The sequence below is a fragment of the Argopecten irradians genome, chromosome 7 (assembly GCF_041381155.1).
Source record: "Argopecten irradians isolate NY chromosome 7, Ai_NY, whole genome shotgun sequence".
NCBI lineage: Eukaryota > Metazoa > Mollusca > Bivalvia > Pectinida > Pectinidae > Argopecten > Argopecten irradians.
In genome coordinates this window covers 27,073,332-27,094,618 of record NC_091140.1, presented here as the reverse complement: position 1 = coordinate 27,094,618, position 21,287 = coordinate 27,073,332, and the positions used below count along the sequence as shown (strand labels likewise).

Below are 21,287 nucleotides of genomic sequence, written 5' to 3'. Positions count from 1 at the left end.
ATATTACTACTGGATAAGTTGCAATATTTACGTTAACATGTATGCCCTGACTTAGTAATCTTCATTGGAGTTGGACAGGTCACGAAAAGACTACGTCGACGTCAGTATCAAAATTTCCAGAAGATGATACTAAAGATATGCATTATATTGTAAAATTGTATTTTAAATGGATTCAAGTGTCGTATTTTTCTTGTATATCGGAATTTTGACTCACCGTTGTTGTCTAGTCGATCGTACATGACAACGTTTCCCGAAACCATGAACTTTTCGATCAAATTATTGTTTTCTTTGCTGTCGTATCAGTTTTATTTTCGTCTTTTATTGTGTACCGATTTTCTGTATTAACAAGAGTAAGAACGCGCACCATTGGCTCTACTAACACACCCAATGGACTGCAAACGCGGATTTTTCGCGAGTGCTTAATTTGGCGATTTACTTGCAAAAACTTCCGTTGTATTGTTATTTTCGAGATAAATATATCTTTAGACTTTTAACTGAAAACTGTCATACATGCATATCACGCGCAGGGGAATTATCGCGATCAATCGACTTTCGCATAATTCCACGTTAACAGTATGTTATAGTGGAGTGCATGTTCAAATATGACAACTAGTGCTTACTTATACAGAACAATATAAACTACTGTTCTAATCAAACTATTCCCTCTTTAGAATTTCTCTAAAAAAAGTATTCATTAGTTGTGCTCATCCGTCATACTATTTTGACCGATACCTGTAATGCAGATAAGCTGTTGAGATACTAGGACGTTTTTAGACAATTCTAGAATATTTCATTAGTACAGGCAAATAATACTAAATAAATGTTTGTTTTAAATGACATTTTAACGTACAAAACTCTGAAGTATGTATTTGCAATATATAGTCAGTTAGAGACGAATATAATGAATAACATTTGAGTGAGTATTTATTTGGAATTTTGAAGTCTGCAATTTGCTGGTTTTTGTTTTCAATTTTAATAACATAACGTTGGTTTTATATGCATCTATCATGACACTTAAGTCGTGGAAACAAATGTTATTCATTCATTCTAACAATTGATTGTTTAATGAATAACTTATGATTAAAAGTATTTAATAGATGACGTTTTCACAATTTTCATGTATTTCCCAACGAGCTAAAATATGTTATTCCCAAATAACGTTCACAGATGCTATATATATTTCTGTATATTTTCAGTTTTTGAGTTAATAAAAGCTTTTCATCTTGCCCGAAATTGATTTGTAGTTCGTAAAACAGTTGTCTCTCATGCATTTGCGCATTGCCAGCTCTTAAATTCAACACATAATTCAACATTATAGAATCTCCGAGGCCGCGATGTTCCGATTAGATTACATTGTAATATGCATTCATGCTCAGTTAATACTGCTGTTGCATCTCTTTTTCACCCGTCGGTCCTTATCAATAGAATCAATTTCAGTTTGTCAAAGAATGTTTATCAATATAGCTATTGGCTCAAATCTGTAGATATATAAGTTTATATCAAGTTGCAGGTCTTAAGTATGAGGATTGCAGAGGCTTGATACAAAAATAATGTAAAGGATGCTATTGAGTCAATGTAGACATAAAGGTTTGTATATTCTATAGATTGGTATAACGGATAATACAGATATTTAATCATTTGATATTCTATAACACTAACATTTATAAGATAAGTAAAGAGAACGGCTGTTGTAAAGTGACTTGATAATTTTTAAGTCGTCTCGGTTGATTTGGTCCGAATTACGTTTGGTATTGTTCGTTAGGTTTATATGCAGATATATATGGGATTCCCCTAATGAACACAGATTTGTGATTAAAAAGCATTTTAAAAATAGTCAAAATTGCAGCACCTCGCTAGACGTCCATTATTCCTTTGTATGGGATTTACGCTCGAATGAATCGTTCAAATGTAAGCATGGCTGTATAATTGCGGATTATGTTTCGTTCGTGGAAATTGCTTCGGAGAATCGTCATTTAATTGTACATGGTGAGCTAATACCCTCTCATACACACGTATCTGGGTCATGTTATGACCGTATAATGATACCGATATAAAGACACATTTTAGTACAAAACAGTGAACACTCATTTATAAAAGGCAAGGCAATGTTTGTCAAGGGAAATAGAACAAATATAAAGAAATAGTAAGAATGGTTTAGTGTTTTATTTTAAGCATTGTATAAACATTAGGTGTTGGGAGTAAGAATTTCAATTGGAAAGAAGCTTAAGAGATCAAAAATCTAAAGCAGCAAAATGAAACAATTCGTAAAAAGACTTCGTTTTTCAGACTTAACGTTTGATATATAACATATATATAAAATAGGTTATGAATATAAATTTCATTAATGGAATCAAAGGCGAAGACTATATTATAATCACATATTGATTGACTCTGGATGTAGAATAAACTTGCATATATATATATATATAACTGCAGGTTTGGTCATTAATTTTTCATAATACTTGAATTCCTATTACTGCATAATTTATGCGAGCATATATTATAAAATGTGATTATTTAAGCATTGATGTCACATTATTTTATTTCATCGGGGTATGAAAGAGAATTTGTTTGCAAACTGAATCCCTGAATTACAAAAGTATGGCCACAACATTTATTTTATAACCCGATGAAAGTAAAAAAAAAAATAGTGACATCAATGCTTATAGTTAATTTCCCAGACTACTTGATAAAAATACGTTTAATAAATTGAAGTTTTCCGTACGATTCTATTGATTTTACCAGGGATTATTTTTCCAAATCAATACTAATGTCAATGTTTCTTTTGAGACGTTAAAATAACGCCGAGTTTTCATAGTGGTATGAACAAAATGAATCTGCCAATGAAAAAAAAAAAAAAAAAAAAAAAAAACAACAAAAACAGATTTAGTATAAAAACAAAGAAAAAATAATTGTATACCTTTTCTATCATGTCGAAACACAACACGTTTTATCACATAATCCGCCATATATCCAGTGATTTCGCCCGTATTCAATTTAGTGCATACAATGAACATGTATGTCAGTAGTATAAAATGGCTAGAGCGATTTCAATTGGCTGGAAACTCATTGTGAACTCAAAACAAATGAAATGACGTAAGGAAAAATAACGTGATGTCAGGATTTCGAAGACAAAATGCCGGCCACCGCTGGATTACCCAATGCATTTTGACGTGGTATACTTTGAAATGTTGGTTTTTGTAGTCATGTGTTGAAAAGAATCTTAAATGTGTTCATATATTATGAAATTTTATGAAACATGTCTCAATTTAAAGTCTTTAATTGTTTCTTGCCAATGTTCGCGAAAAACAAAATTTTCTTAAACTCATTTTATAAAATCCCACTCATTCAAGATCATATACATAAATATACTTTTAGATAACAATGAATTGTCCTAGCATAAAATAGGTTTTGACTACCCACCGATCTACATATTTGAATGAAGTGAATGGTTTAGAAAAATAACAATTATAAAATAACTTTCGTTGAATATAATTTTCCATGACTCTTATTAGATTTACAGCAATGGAATTGTTTGTTAAAAATGAAATAATGATGGCCTTTTTTGCAATGGCTGTATCAACAATATGTCGTAAGAAAGTTGATTCTAGAATAATGAAGTAAAAACGAGTAAAATAAAAAGCATAATTAGATTAAACGTATTTCGACTGTTTTACATTTTAAAACTGTAATGACATTTCACCTTTTTAATTGTGAACTAGAAATTTTAAGATTTTCTTTTAAAATTAGTTTCTCTGATATGCACACGTTTAATAATGCCAGGTCATATATACAACTATATGCGTGATACAGAGGTCTGTTAAATGATTCATCAACATAAATTCAATGAATAGGTATCCTTAGACGAAATGGATATACTATCTTATCAAAACGTCTCACGCTATCGCCAGGATCACAAGTTCCCTTATTACTATGATAATTGAACATTGATCAAATAATATCATGAATCACCTCTAATTACGTAAGAAATAGTATACATAACGTTAACTTAGATAATGATGCTGTTAACTGATAAACGATTTAAAGTGAACAGTCGGGCAAGGAAAGTTAAAGTTTGTAAAAATGGAGTGAATGTATCCGGCATAATTTCTTATGGAATAGAAAAATAAAATCCCCCGTCAAAACCTCTCTGCCTGCGAAGAAATTAATTTATAGTTTAGGAATCCTAAAATGTCCTCCCGACTGACTATGTCCGTGGTTACATTTCCACGCAGCCTCGCTTTCAAAGAGTTATTTCAATGGTCAGAACTGGGCAACGTAAGCAGAACTTGGCCGTCGTTTTAATATGCGAGAACATTTGGAAGGCCAATGAACGCACTTAGACTGGTTTTCTTTGCCCGACTATTCACTTTAAACGATTCTACCTGCCTCTAATATATGTTTAGAATTTAGTTGATTTGGTCATTTACACTATAGGGTTTATCCTAGGTTTTCGTATCCCCGTCTAGTACATATTGGCAGAAAATTAATGGTGTTTTATTATGAAGTCATACACCATTAATAACAAAGGCTATAACGATGTCGCAATTCCACTTTAAAAAAATATTTGTCAAAATACCCATGAATGTCCCCAGTAATTTTGTGTTCATTGTTAAAACCTTTAATCTGTTGCATCTAACCAATTTATAACGCACATGGAAGTATTTTTTAATTTCGAAAAAAAATGAAGAATGTTTCGCAGAATTGTCGAGCGACTGCACACACTGACTTTGTACACGTGTATAAGTATATCGGACACATCAATCACCGATGCATTGACGCCGTTCCGACGACACTCTGATCAACCCCGATAAGCGCTTGTGTCTATTAAATATCATTCCGTGTGTATTTATTTTGACATCAATAAAAAGTAGTTTTAATTGTAATTGGCTGCCAATAAGATCCACCCATTGTGCCGCATGCGTCATTAATATTGTGCATTGCTCACATAATAAACAGCAAATGACGCAGGTCGTCGATTTCTCCTAATATTCCAACTGAATGATTTTTGGATTGATTACTTTGCGGAAATGTTCTTGTATCTACAGGGATCAAATACTTTGTAAGTGATATAGTGTTTGAAGTTACACTTTATTTTTCTCGTTTGGATATGTGACAAATCAGCTGTAGCCTATAGTACGTGGGGACAGAAAACAATTTAATTGTCTCAATTAACCTTCAAATCGTCCTTCATGGTCAATAGCTATGTATGTTGTTCCTGGTTCTACATGTTTCGCGGAACCTCTTGCAATACCTGTCTAACGCGGATGACTTGCTGCTCTTATATGCACGCCTATTGAATATACTGGACACGTAACTCATCACATTTGTGTGTTAACACTGATATCACGGCATTGTGAACGTCAATATGAATAATAAAAGAATTCTGAAATAATGCAACATAAGGTAAGACAAATTCCGCAATTTAAATCATTAATTGAATAAGAGGTACGTTTGCATAAAAAAAATAAAAAATATTCGAATGTAATTGTAGTATTACATGTGCTTATTTCAACCCATCGTCGGAGTCTCGTCCGCCTTCTTCTATTGATTCGTTGAATAATAATTTCGGCAATATCAGAAGTCAAAATGCACGAAACATCTTTAAACCACGTTAATGCAAGACACTGATGAAAGCAACTAGTGGTCTTCGCGTCCATCGTCTGTATCATTGACAAAGTGGCTGGAGGTAAGTTGGTTAACGCTAATGTGAGGGAGGAATGTCTACCGTGTGCCTTAATACTGTCGTCGTGTGTGGGTTAGTCGATGTATTAGTCTCTTTTTTAAAATTCAAAGAATAAAGAAATGTTCGTATAATGAAACAGATAACATAAATCAAATATTGCAGAACCCTGTGTTACGTACACCAACTTCACTGCTGACTCCGAGCGGTCTCCAAATCACACAGAATCTGTTTACGTAAACAAGGTATGTGACGCGGTCCTCTCTACTAAATGGTACAGACTGGTGGGGGACGCGGGAAGTGATTTGACGAACGACAGTAGTGTCTTACTTGATGACGGATGTGGGACATCTTACCAGCGCTGGATGAATGGTTCGTATTATTCTGAAGATGCAATCAATTGATTTTTATATGCTTAACATATGATTGTGAAGTAAACAAGAATATCGAGCAACGAGAAACTTGTGGATATCACAAAATTAGAGGAGAATATGTTTTTAGATTATTCCATTCTTTCACCTACACTAAATGAACCAGGGTGTTCATGCAAGACGTTTTTTTAGTTTCTATTCGAAGTATGTAAGTAGAATAAATGTATACTAGTTTGAAAATTAAGAGAGAAAACATACGTCTAACTCACATAGTTGTAATATTTTAAGAAAATCAACTAAACAAGAAAGGTACTCTAGTGTATTGTTTATTTTTCATATTTTTTCAGGTACCATACCAGAGGTATCGGAAGGAGCAGTAGACCGTCAAATATGCATGAGATCAATATTCTCTATATGCCATAGCAGTTTCAATATCAAAGTGAAGAATTGTTGTTCCTTCCGGGTTTATCAATTGAAAAGTGCCACCAACTGTCCCCAGGCCTACTGTGTTAGTAAGTACATACATGTAGTAATAAAATTTAATTATTCTATAGCGGCATTTTTTTTAGTCCTTTTAGGTTTTGTATTTATGCATTTGTCTACTAAAAATGCGATAATTATTTACGAAGTACTACATGTTAAGGATTTAGATAATTAGTTAACAAACAACAATTAAGCGTCAATATTATTCATGCGGTTTTATTTTGAATTCACAGTGTAATATTAAGGACCTTGTGTATCATTGTTGAAAACATATTAGACTTCTGTTTTAAATTCGAAATTAATCATTTCTTTAAAAGTACTGAATTTTTATTATATTTTGCCAATGTTCTGGATTTTAGCCTAGATATATAACTTGCTGTCTTCAGGTCCCAGTCTTGTACCGTCTGATAACTGTTCACATATAGTTTGGACTACAACCACTGTTACCACCACCAGTACCACGACCACCACCAGACCCACCACTACTTCAATCCCAGCTACAACAACCAATACAACAGGGGTTACGAATGTCCTAGACGACAACGGTAAGAAAGGAATTTCACGTATACAAAGTAATCATTTAAGATGACCGTTATAGTTAAGGATGTATTCTTCTGAGGTTTCAGTCCCGTTGAAGTATCGTTTTGACATAGATCAAAGAACTTATGAGATTTTCAAATAAAATCTATCAATATCTGTAGCAAGTTGTCAGTTGCAATTTCTGTAAAAAAAATACATTTCTATTATAGGTAATTTTTTTTGTATACAGGGATTTTAAGAAATAGCCCATTTGGCGGCCATTTTGAAATTCTGTCTTTTCGCTTTGAGTAGAGCCACAGTTTTACCATTTTTTACAGAAAATATTTTTACTTAAATCATCATTGTGCCAGAATTTTTAGCTGTATCGAGCTAATTTTTGGTGTAAATCTTTACATTAAGAGCCACAGTTTTACCATTTTTTACTGAAAATATTTTTACTTAAATCATCATTGTGCCAGAATTTTTAGTTGTATCGAGCTAATTTTAGGGAAAGCATATGTTGTTATTCTGAGATAAAATATTAGTCTTATTAATAACAAGAGATCACAGAGGGATCTTGGCGCCCACCAAAGAATGATCTATGTCTGACAATGGAAAGATGGATCTTTTCTCTACTTTTTAAACTTTTTTTTAAACATATACTACACATAAAATTTGAGACGGATCGCTTCAGTACTTTCTGAGAAATAGCAGTAACAAACTTCAACTATCAAAATCCAAGATGGTTCCTTGGCAGTCTTCTTGTTGATGATCGGTCCCAAATCGCAATATGCACATCTAGGGCCAAAGAGAAACTAAATGTGAAATTTGAGACAGATCCATTCAATACTTTCTGAGAAATAGCGATAACAAAGTTTAAATATCAAAATCCAAGATGGCTGCCTGGCGGCCATCTTGTCGACCGGTTGGTCCCAAAAGGCAATATGCACAACTAGGTCCCTAGGGGGACCTACATATGAAATTTGAGACAGATCCCTTCAGTACTTTCTGAGAAATAGCGATAACAAAATTTAAATATCAAAATCAAAGATGGCTGCCTGGCAGCCATCTTGTTGACTGATCGGTCCTAAAACGCAATATGCACAACCAGGTTCCTAGGGGAACCTACATATGAAATTTGAAGCAGATCCTTTCAATACTTTCTGAGAAATAGCGATAACAAACTTTAGCTATCAAAATCCAAGATGGCTGCCTGGCGGCCATCTTGTTCACCGATCGGTCCCAAAACGCAATATGCACAACTAGGTCCCTAGGGGAACCTACATATGAAATTTGAGACAGATCCCTTCAGTACTTTCTGAGAAATAGCGATAACAAACTTTAACTATCAAAATCCAAGATGGCTGCCTGGCGGCCATCTTGTTGACCGATCGGTCCCAAAACGCAATATGCACAACTAGGTCCTTAGGGGAACCTACATATGAAATTTGAGGCAGATCCCTTCAGTACTTTTTGAGAAATAGCGGTAACAAACTTTAACTATTAAAATCCAAGATGGCTGCCTGGCGGCCATCTTGTTGACTGATCCGTCCCAAAATACAATATGCAAAACTGAGGCCCTAGGGGAACCTTCATATGAATTTTGAGACAGATCCCTTCAGTACTTTCAGAGAAATAGCGATAACAAGACGGACGGACGGACGGACCACGGACAAAAAGCGATTTGAATAGCGCTCCATCTGATGATGGTGGGCTAAAAACATACTTTTAAAGAAGACCTCTGGAATATAAATTCTACAAACATCCATACTTATCAAACACCTCATTAGGAAATAATGGCTTTAATCTATCGTGTATGTGGTCAAAACGGAAAAATTCCTATAAAATCCAATAATTTGTCAACTAGGTATCTTTGAGTGATATGACACTAGCTCAAAAACGAGCACACGGACATATATTTTTCTTCCATTTTCTTTTATGGTTTAAACTCCTATTCCCAAAAATCTATATGAGAAAAAAAGTTTAATACAAGAAAATTTTGACTTCTCAGAGGAGTATATCCTCAATAGAATATCTATATAGCATATATGTTACATTAAATCATAAATATTGATATACAGTACATTAAGTACACCAACAAACAAGTTTGATATATCATTCTAACCACAAGCAACATTTCATATACACAACATGGAATTGTTATAACATATACATAAATCATCAATTGTACAACTCACAGAATCATAAAATGCAGTCTTACCTTCTACATTCCAATTAACCCCATAAACAATATAAAACGCACACTATAAAATTAATATATTAATGCATTAAGAACCTTTAATAATATGAAGTTATTGTGTCTTTATTCAATACTTCAGATTTTACCAGGGCTGTAGAACACCACCAGTCATTAATATAAGACTCTTTCAAATGTCGATAAGAAGGATAGTAGTATTCTACCGGAGGGTCACGAAATGTTGTAAAACTGTGTCTCATTAAGTTTTCAAACGCGTTAAATATGGTATTCGATGTATATAAGTGGGGTTGTATAATAACACATGAATACACATTTGTATATAAAAATGCAATGTTGCGATTAACCTTGTATTTTTTAAATTTAGATTTGAAATCGGTGTCTCAATACTTAAGCAATAAACTGTTACCAGATTGGACATACAGTTGATATGAAGCCCATCCGGAAGGAAGATAAATAGAATGGCGCCCGTTAGGGCGCCATGAATATTTATCTTTCGGACGGATGGGCTTCATATCAACTGTATGTCCAATCTGGTAACAGTTTATTACTTATATTTCCATTACGATTATTAAAATCCAACACTATACATGTATATCCTTTGAATTTTCCCGCTTGCGGTAGTGTTGACGTCACCAAGTTTAATAAACGGAACAGCCATATCATCAGCTTCTGAAGCGAAGAAATGAAAATTATGCGATGATATTTTCAAATACATGCTTTTTTGTAAACATAATAATACTATTAGATTTCATAGACCACACAACTTTGAAATCACTTTTTAAATTATTTGACCGTTATGTATAGGCGTAAGTATATATTGGATACACTATCCGTGACGCGGCGGAAACGTTAAATATTCATACGCTTGACCAGATTGGAGTTCATAGCGTGATATTGCCCATCTGGTTTAACATAGATCAAACGGGAAACTGAAAGTAGAATGGAAATATACACCATTGTAGATATTTATGAAATGCATTCCTTTGTTCAGAACGGTATGTGTTTTTTGAGTGGTTTCGACTTTCGACTGGTTAGTCAACTTTTAGTATAATATGACCGATTGGGATGTCGGGAAGGGGTTGCATTAATACAAATATTGCACATAATTTATATATATATTGAAACCGTACTGAAATGAGCCTGGCTGTTAATATGACGCTGCTATAATATACCAAACTAAACCATAAACATATAAACATTTACACATGCAACGTTTTACGTACGTGGAAGAGTGTACTTAAACAACTTAAAGGTAAAAGGTAACATACGGCAGAGTTACACAATACGGGTGAGTAGGTTTCCGGGTATCATCCCATCACTTTGTTCACGCATAACACACAACCAGGAATATTTCGTTATTTTCTAATACAGAATACGTAAAATTATGCACACTGCATATGAACAGAATTTAATCTTTTTTTTTACTCATAATTAGATACATCCACTGACATACCACCATTTGGCACATGTATCTTCAGAATTAATTCCAATTTCTGCTTTCTGAAACTTTCCTGTGTTTGTACAACACTTTGACTTAATATTTCAAATTTCGGTTTTATTTTTGTATTGTTTCAATAATATATCACAATTTGTTTCCAGAGATTTCTTCTAAATCCCATTGGCTTATTGTTGAATGAAATTTCGCATGGTACATGTAGCAGCTGATGGTAATGAAGATATGTATATGCATAATTATTTTGTATTTTCAAATTTCAAAATAGGCTTCATTTCTTTACCGCATCAGACATATTGGAAAGAAAAGAAGTTAAACTGCATTGAGTTTCGATTGCAATGTTGTTATTCTGTCTGTTTATGTTTTCTTTGGTTGACAAATGTTTCTTTTTTCAGGGAATAAAGATGTTACGGTCGTGGATAGTATTGACTCTAAAGTTATTGTCATCGTAGTCCTGTTGTCAGTCATAGCAGTGGTAGTCATCGGGTAAGATACGTTTAAAAATAACATATAAGTTCATTTATCGGAATATTTTTATAATTCTGTTACTGATATCCCTCTCTAGTTCAAACATTTACAGTCATAATGTTATCAAAGCTGAGAAACACTAAACAATATTCAATATATTCTATTTTGTAGAATCCTCGTTGCTGTTTCGTTAAGGGATAATAGTAATGTGAACCATGGACCACCGAATCAAACGAATCAAACCTCTGGTCAAACCGACGAACCTCATTCTGTGAAACATCATAAACCAATTGAGAACGGGAGTCCGCCGGCTTCTGCGGAAATACCTAAAACAGATGTCGAGATTGGGAGGCCGCCGGCGTCTGTGGGCATACCTAATTCAGTTGGCGAGAATGTTGGGTCGCCGGCGTATGCGGAAATATCTAATTCAGATGGCGAGAATGGGAGGCCGCCAGCGTACGCGGAAATATCTAATTCAGTTGGCGAGAATGGGAGACTGCCTGCGTCTGCGGATATACATAATTCAGGTGTTGCAAATGGGATGGCAATGTCCAAAATGGATATTACGCGGATAGTTCGACTAACTATACGGGAAAATTCGATTTATCTGCACGTAGATGATCACTCAAATAACATGACTATGCAGACAGACTATCCGCAAACAACATACTGTACCCTGGGGCAAGTTGATACATCTGAACACTTTTACGATACCACTACAGAAACGCCACCACAATCAACAAGTGGTAAGGCACAACTGGAAAATAAAATAGAGAAGGAAGTTACAAACTCAAAGAATTCTACCACAACTCCGAAAGACTCAGCAAACGGTACGACAACGCTGGAAAATAAACTAGAGAAGGAAGTTACAAACTCCAAGGATTCTACCACAACTCCGAAAGATTCAGCAAACGGTACGACAACGCTGGAAAATAAACTAGAGAAGGAAGATACAAAGATTTCAACCACAACTCTGTCAAAAGCAGCTGAAGTTGATTATCAGGAACATTTTCCCTTTGATTCAATCGCTACAACCGTTTTAGGGAATGGAGTCACACCAGACTCAACAAAATACATGATACCCAAGGACAGTACATCTAAATAGAATATCTTCATATGCATATTGTTCTTTAGATTCAGAAATAAACGGTACAAATGAAAATGATAAAGAGGAATAATCTTACCCAATCGGACAAACGGGACCCCGTTCTCAGTAGTTTAAAATCAATAGTAGTCTTTAAGCGTTAGTTCCACCCTCACGCAAATGTCAACGTATACAGTATGTTACATTGGAGTGCATGTGAATATATGACAGTGCTTAACTTATAAAATTAATCCCTCTTTACAATCTCGCCAAACAAATATTCAATGGTTGTGCTCGCGTGTCATACTAATTTGACCGATATCTGTAATACAGATACGCTCTATAGATAATACCTATGTTAGACGCTTCTAGACAATTCTAGAATATTTTCATTAATGCATGCAAATAGCAAGTTTATAAATGTTAATTTTCCAATGATACTTCATGTAAAAAGGGATTTATTTACAAAATAATGTCAGTTAGAGATGTAGAAAATGAAAAAGCATTTGAGTTAGTAATTTGCAATTTGCTGTTTTTTTTTTTTTTTTTTTTTTTTTTTTTTCATTTTTTAATTACAACGACGGTTTTATATGTATCTATCATGACGCTTTAGTTGTGGAAACAAAATTTTATTATTCGTTCTAACAACTGATTGTTTATGGAATAACTCATAATCAAAAGTATTTAATAAACGACGTTTTCACAATTTCTATAAATTTTCAAAGGAGCTAAACATTTTTATTCCCAAATAACGTTCACAAATGTTATAAACTTTTGTATGTTTTCAGTTTTTGAGTTAATAAAAAAATTTTATCTTGCCAGAAATTGGTTTGTAGTTCGTAAAACAGTTGCCTCCCATGCATGTGATCATTGTCAGCTCTTAAATTCAACAGATCATTCAACATTATAAGATCTCCGAGGTGTTCCGATTAGATTAGATCGTAATATACATTCAGTTAGTACTGCTGTTGCATCACTTCATCATCCGTCGGTCCTTATCAATAGTATCAATTTCAATTTGTCAATGAGCATATATCAATTAATATTGCTATTGGCTAGAATCTGTAGATATATATGTTTATATTTAGTTGCAGGTCAAAATTGTGAGGATTGCAGAGTCTTGACAAAAAATAATATAAAAGATGATATTGAGTCATTGTAGACATAAAGGTTTGAATATTATGTAGATTTGTATAACATATTATACATATATTTAATCATTTTATATACTAAAGCACTAATGTTTAAAAGCTAATTACGAAGAACGGCTGTTGTAAAGTGACTTGATATTATTTAAGTCGTTACGGTTCGTTTGGCCCTAATTACGTGTGGTGATGTTCGTAAGATGAATGTGCTGGCAGGAAGGGCATTCCGCTGAAAAAAAACTAAAGATTGGTGTTTAACAAGCATTGTAAAAATAGTATATATTGCAACACCTCGCTAGACGCCAAGTTTTCCTTTGTATGGTATTTACGCTCGAGTGAATCTTTCAAATACAAACATGACTGTGTAATTGCAGATTATGTTTCGTTCGTGGAAAAACCGTGTCAGTTGGTTCGGAGAATCGTCATTCAATTGTAGACGGTGAGCAAATACCCTCTCATACACATGTATCTCGGTTTTGTTATGACCGTATACTGACCCCGATATAAGGATAAATTTTAGTACAAAACATTTAATACTCTGTCATTTAAAAAGACAAAGCGATTTTACCCAAGGCAATGTTTGACAATGGAAATAGAATGAATATAAAGGAATAGTAAGAATGGTTTGTTGTATTATTTTAAGCATTTTAGGTCATCTGACCCGAAGGGTCAGGATGACCTTTAGTCATCATGCACCGTCCGTCGGCGTCCGCCGTGCGCCGTGCGTAAACTTTCCATTCAAACGACTTCTTCTCAATAACCATAAGGCCTAGAGTACTCATATTTGGCCTGTAGCATGCTGGGATGAAGGGCTACTAAAGTGAAAATTATTGACCTTGACCTACTTTCAAGGTCACAGGGGTCAAAAAGGCTGAAATCTTTGAACTACTTCTTCTCAAGAACCGTAAGGCCCAGAGTACTCATATTTTGCCTGTAGCATGCTGGGATGAGGGGCTACCAAAGTTGTGAAAATTTATGACCTTGACCTACTTTCAAGGTCACAGGGCTCAAATAGGCTGAAATCTTTGAACGACTTCTTCTCAAGAATTGTAAAGCTCAGAGTACTCATATTTAGCCTGTAGCATGCTGGGATGAAGGGCTACCAAAGTTGTGAAAGTTAATGACCTTGACCTACTTTCAAGGTCACAGGGATCAAAAAGGCTGAAATCTTTGAATTACTTCTTCTCAATAACCGTAAGGCCCAGAGTACTCATATTTTGCCTGTAGTATGCTGGGATGAAGGGCTACCAAAGTTATGAAAATTTATGACCTTGACCTACTTTCAAGGTCACAGGGCTCAAATAGGCTGAAATCTTTGAACGACTTCTTCTCAAGAATTGTAAAGCTCAGAGTACTCATATTTAGCCTGTAGCATGCTGGGATGAAGGGCTATCAAAGTTGTGAAAGTTAATGACCTAGACCTACTTTCAAGATCACAGGGGTCAAATAGGCTCAAATCTTTGAACGACTTCTTCTCAATAGCCATAAGGCCCAGAGTACTCATATTTGGCCCGTAGCATGCTGGGATGAAGAGCTACAAAAGTTGTGAAAAGGAATGACCTTGACCTACTTTCAAGGTCACAGGGGTCAAAAAGGCTGAAATCTTTGAACTACTTCTTCTCAAGAACCGTAAAGCCCAGAGTACTCATATTTTGCCTGTAGCATGCTGGGATGTAGGGCTACCAAAGTTGTGAACATTATTGACCTTGACCTACTTTCAAGGTCAAAGGGGTCCAATAGGCTCAAATCTTTGAACGACTTCTTCTCAATAACTGTAAGGCCCAGAGTACTCATATATGGCCTGTAGCATGCTGGGATGAAGGGCTACCAAAGTTGTGAAAATGAATGACCTAGACCTACTTTCAAGGTCACAGGGGTCAAATAGGCACAAATCTTTGAACGACTTCTTCTCAATAGCCATAAGGCCCAGAGAACTCATATTTGGTCCGTAGCATGCTCGTATGAAGAGCTACAAAAGTTGTGAAAATTAATTACCTTGGCCTACTTTCAAGGTCACAGGGGTCAAAAAGGCTAAAATCTTTGAACGACTTCTTCTCAATAACCATAAGGCCCAGAGTACTCATATTTTGCCTGTAGCATGCTGGGATTAAGGACTACCAAAGTTGTGAAAATTTATGACCTTAACCTACTTTCAAGGTCACATTGGTCAAATCTTTGAACGACTTCTTCTCAATAGCCATAAGGCCCAGAGTACTCATGTTTGGCCCGTAGCATGCTGGGATGAAGAGCTACAAAAGTTGTGAAAAGGAATGACCTTGACCTACTTTCAAGGTCACAGGGGTCAAAAAGTCTAAAATCTTTGAACGACTTCTTCTCTATAACCATGAGGCTCAGAGTACTCATATTTGGCCTGTAGTATGCGGGGATGAAAGGCTACTGAAGTTGTGAAAATTTATGACCTTGACCTACTTTCAAGGTCACATGGGTCAAATCTTTGAACGACTTCTTCTCAATAGCCATAAGGCCCAGAGTACTTATATTTGGCCTGTAGCATGCTGGGATAAAGAGTTACCAAAGTTATGAAGATGAATGACTTTGACCTGCTGTCAAGGTCACAAGGGTAAAAAAGGCTAAAATCTTTGAACGTTTTCTTCTCAATAACCGTAAGGCCCAGAGTACTCATATTTTGCCTGTTTCATGCTGTAATAAAGGCCTACTAAAGGTGTGAAAATGGATTACCTTGACCTACTTTTCAAGGTCACAGGGGTCAAAAAGGCTGAAATCTTTGAATTACTTCTTCTCAATAACCGTAAGGCCAGAGTACTCATATTTTGCCTGTAGCATGCTGGGATGAAGGGCTACCAAAGTTATGAAAATTTATGACCTTGACCTACTTTCAAGGTCACAGGGCTCAAATAGGCTGAAATCTTTGAACGACTTCTTCTCAAGAATTGTAAAGCTCAGAGTACTCATATTTAGCCTGTAGCATGCTGGGATGAAGGGCTATCAAAGTTGTGAAAGTTAATGACCTAGACCTACTTTCAAGATCACAGGGGTCAAATAGGCTCAAATCTTTGAACGACTTCTTCTCAATAGCCATAAGGCCCAGAGTACTCATATTTGGCCCGTAGCATGCTGGGATGAAGAGCTACAAAAGTTGTGAAAAGGAATGACCTTGACCTACTTTCAAGGTCACAGGGGTCAAAAAGGCTGAAATCTTTGAACTACTTCTTCTCAAGAACCGTAAAGCCCAGAGTACTCATATTTTGCCTGTAGCATGCTGGGATGTAGGGCTACCAAAGTTGTGAACATTATTGACCTTGACCTACTTTCAAGGTCAAAGGGGTCCAATAGGCTCAAATCTTTGAACGACTTCTTCTCAATAACTGTAAGGCCCAGAGTACTCATATATGGCCTGTAGCATGCTGGGATGAAGGGCTACCAAAGTTGTGAAAATGAATGACCTAGACCTACTTTCAAGGTCACAGGGGTCAAATAGGCACAAATCTTTGAACGACTTCTTCTCAATAGCCATAAGGCCCAGAGAACTCATATTTGGTCCGTAGCATGCTCGTATGAAGAGCTACAAAAGTTGTGAAAATTAATTACCTTGGCCTACTTTCAAGGTCACAGGGGTCAAAAAGGCTAAAATCTTTGAACGACTTCTTCTCAATAACCATAAGGCCCAGAGTACTCATATTTTGCCTGTAGCATGCTGGGATTAAGGACTGCCAAAGTTGTGAAAATTTATGACCTTGACCTACTTTCAAGGTCACATGGGTCAAATCTTTGAACGACTTCTTCTCAATAGCCATAAGGCCCAGAGTACTCATGTTTGGCCCGTAGCATGCTGGGATGAAGAGCTACAAAAGTTGTGAAAAGGAATGACCTTGACCTACTTTCAAGGTCACAGGGGTCAAAAAGTCTAAAATCTTTGAACGACTTCTTCTCTATAACCATGAGGCTCAGAGTACTCATATTTGGCCTGTAGTATGCGGGGATGAAAGGCTACTGAAGTTGTGAAAATTAATGACCTTGACCTACTTTCAAGGTCACAGGGGTCAAATAGGCTCAAATCTTTGAATGACTTCTTCTCAATAGCCATAAGGCCCAGAGTACTTATATTTGGCCTGTAGCATGCTGGGATAAAGAGTTACCAAAGTTATGAAGATGAATGACTTTGACCTGCTGTCAAGGTCACAAGGGTAAAAAAGGCTAAAATCTTTGAACGTTTTCTTCTCAATAACCGTAAGGCCCAGAGTACTCATATTTTGCCTGTTTCATGCTGTAATAAAGGCCTACTAAAGGTGTGAAAATGGATTACCTTGACTTATTTTCTAGGTCACAGGGGTCAAATAGGCTCAATTCTTTGAATGACTTCTTGTAACTAACCAAAAGGTCCAGGGTACTCATATTTGGCCTGTGGCATGCTGGGATGAAGGGTTACCAAAGTTATTGAAATGAATGACCTTGACTTTCTTTCAAGGTCAGGGGTCAATTAGGCTAATATCTTGAATTTTGAACTTCTCAAATTCTGCTAGTGTGATTTAGCTGATACTTGCATATGAAATGATCCTTGTCATGGTCCTGACCAATTGTTTTTATATTTTATGTTGATCTGAAATCCAAAATGGCCACCACTCCCGCCATCTTGAAAATATATTTTGAACTTATTCTTAAGTTCTTCCAGTGCGATTTTGCTGGAACTTGTCTGATTAATTTTAAGGATACTGACATTGTCCCAACAAAGTGTTGTTGTTTGACGGGTTGACCCAAAAACCAAGATGGCCACCAAAGCTGCCATCTTGAAAACACATTTTGAACTTCTTCTAAAGTTCTACCCATGCAGTTTGACTGAAACTTGCATGAAATGATCCTTACATGGTCATGACCAAGTGTTTTTATTTTTTAACCATGACACCATATATCTAATTAATTCCCTATACAGCTATTGCCAAGGTAGTCAGATGACCGTTAAGGCCCTTGGGCCTCTTGTATAAACAACTTAAGTTATTTAGAGATGGTCTCCAATGTCTGCAATGTGTGGTATGTTCTTAGAGGCTGCGGTATCACTGAAGCATGCCGCCGAAGACACCAAGCAACACACCCCAACCGGTCACATTATACTGACAACGGGCGAACCAGTCGTCCCACTCATGATATAGCACTATAAAAAGGGCAACAGTTCCACTATACAAGAAGACACAACATGAATATACCGCAGTCTCCCAAAACACACACCTCGCACAACATACGCACAGCACATCGCGTGCATGGGAGGCCGTCCTTACATGACCATAGCTGTTGATAGGACGTTAATTAATCAAACAAACAAACAAAAAAAGGCTGCGGTATGTTCGAAGACACCAAACGACCACACCTCACCCGTACACATACTGACAACGGATGAGCGAGTCTTTCCTTTCATGCTTAGTGCTAAACAGAAGCAAAAACTAAATCATATACAGACTATGGTGTTGTGTCATCGTAGGCGTTAGGAGTAAGAAAATCAATTGGAAAGAAGAGATCAAAAATCTAATGCAGCAAAATGAAACAATTTGTAAAACGACTTTTTTCTTGTTTAATTCTTGATATATATAACATTGGATAAAATATGTTATGAATTTAAGATTCATTAATGGAATCAAAGGCGAAGACTCCATTTTAACTATGATACATATTGTTTGACTCTGGATTTAGAAAAAAAAACTTACATATATATATATATATCCAGGTTTGGTCATTTCTTTTTCATAATCTCTATTACTGCACAATGTATGAGAGCATAGATTATATAATGTGATTATTTAAGCATTTATGTAACTATATATTCAGGGTATGAAAGAGAATGTGTTTGCAAACTGTGTGAATCAATGAATTGCAAAAGCTTGAAAACAAAATTATTTCATAAACCGATGGAATTTAAAAAAAAAAATGGCATCGATACTTATTGTTAATGTTCCAGATATCTTTTTTCTGTAGATATATATATATATATATATTTTTTAAAAACAATATATTTTATTTTCAAAAACAAAGATGATTTTTTTTCTACAAATCTTGTCCTCCCGCAGGAGGGCTTTCGCATATCAGTCTCCTTTTATTCTTTATATTCAATCAATCAAAATATCTCTTTCACGCTCTTTCACTTTCTTTCTGTTTGTTGATTTGTTTATATTTTCCTTAAAGTAATCAGAATAATTATTACAATATTTATATGTATTTCATATCAGGGTATATTTATAAAAAAAACGTTCCGGAATATATATACGAAAATTAGTTTTTACCTCCTAGTTACAGACAATTTGATAAACAAGAGCTGTTGGAGAACAGCAAAGCTCGCCTATTCAGAAGAAGTTGATGTTCAAGTATTTACTATTTAAACATGGAAATATGACAAATTAACAGACTCAAAAACCCCCTAAAGGGCCCCTAATTGGTTGTATTATCACGTTCAGCATCCATACACATTAGGAAAATAAAATCATAAACATTTATGATGACTTAAGCTTAAACAATTGACAAAATAGAAACTTGCTCAAAAACTTTAACATGGAAATATGACAAATTAACAGACTCAAAAAAAACCCTAAAGGGCCCCAAATTGGTTGTATTATCACGTTCAGCATCCATACACATTAGGAAAATAAAATCATAAACATTTATGATGACTTAAGCTTAAACAATTGACGAAACAGAAACTTGCTCAAAAACTTTAACGTGAAATGGGACGCCAACGCTGACGCCGACGCCGGGGTGACAACATTAGCTCCCCCTATTCTTCGAATAGGCGAGCTAAAAAATAAGTTTACACGTAAGATTCTGTTGATTTTAAGAGAATATTTCTCCAAATCAATTCTAATGTCAATGATTCTTTTGAGACGTCATAAGAACGTCGAGTTTCCGCGCCATAATTTGATTGTTTTCATAGTGGTATGAACAAAATGATGCCGCCAATAAATTAAAAAACAGAACAAAAACAGATTTAGTATGAAAGAATAGTTGATACCTTACTAATCATGTCGAAACACAACACGTTTTATCACATAATCCGCCATATATCCAGTGATTTCGCCCGTATACAATTTAGTGCATATAATGTACAGACCGACATTTTTTTATTTCCTCTTTTGACAAGATTTACATAATGTATACGTTTGTCAATTATACATTATGTATTTACAAATTAATCAAAATAGACAGTTCATTCATCATATAATTTACAAAAAAATGGTCAATTTATGTTAATTTGTTATGAGATTTTATAAAATATGTCTTCATTGTAGCTTGCCAAATTCGCAAAAACAAAATCTTCTTAGACTCATTTTATAAAATCCGTCTCATTTCAGATACATAAACATAAATATACAGTACTTTTACATAACGTTGAATTGTTCTAGCATAAAATAGGTTTTGATTACTCACCGATCTACATATTTGAATAAAGTGAATGGTTTAAAAAAGAATAATAACAATAGTTATTAAATGTTGGATATAATTTTCCATGACTCATATTAGATTTACAGCAAAGGGAATGTTTGATATAGAAAATTAATTACTTATTGCCTTTCTTTGGAATGGCTATTCAACAATAGTTGTCGTAAGTATGTTGATTCTAAAATGAAGTAAAAATGAGTAAAATTCAATGCATAATTAAAGATGCTCCACCGCTGACAAATGGTATTTTTTCACTATCAAAAACAGGAGCAGACGATTTAGTATTTTTCTTCAGTTACAAAAGTTACTTACTTAACACTATTATCACCATTGAAAGGTTTGAGCTTCTAATTTTACTTCAAGTTAAAAATATGAAAAATATTTAATTGCATCCCGAAAAAATTCTATGGCACTATATCTTATATGGAATGAAGTACTGATTGCGCATGCGCCAAAGTCAAAACA

At 35.0% G+C, this 21,287-nt stretch overlaps 1 protein-coding gene across 1 annotated transcript in view; it reads left to right on the top strand.

Annotated features, from left to right (window-relative positions):
• Positions 1–21,287, top strand: part of LOC138327113 (uncharacterized) — a 43,203-nt gene that overhangs the window by 6,720 nt on the left and 15,196 nt on the right. The window contains exons 9-13 of the mRNA XM_069273097.1: positions 5,828–6,055; positions 6,402–6,566; positions 6,924–7,109; positions 11,123–11,213; positions 11,367–12,298. Coding sequence (XP_069129198.1) covers positions 5,828–6,055; positions 6,402–6,566; positions 6,924–7,109; positions 11,123–11,213; positions 11,367–12,298 — 1,602 coding nt within the window. The remainder of the gene's footprint in view (positions 1–5,827; positions 6,056–6,401; positions 6,567–6,923; positions 7,110–11,122; positions 11,214–11,366; positions 12,299–21,287) is intronic.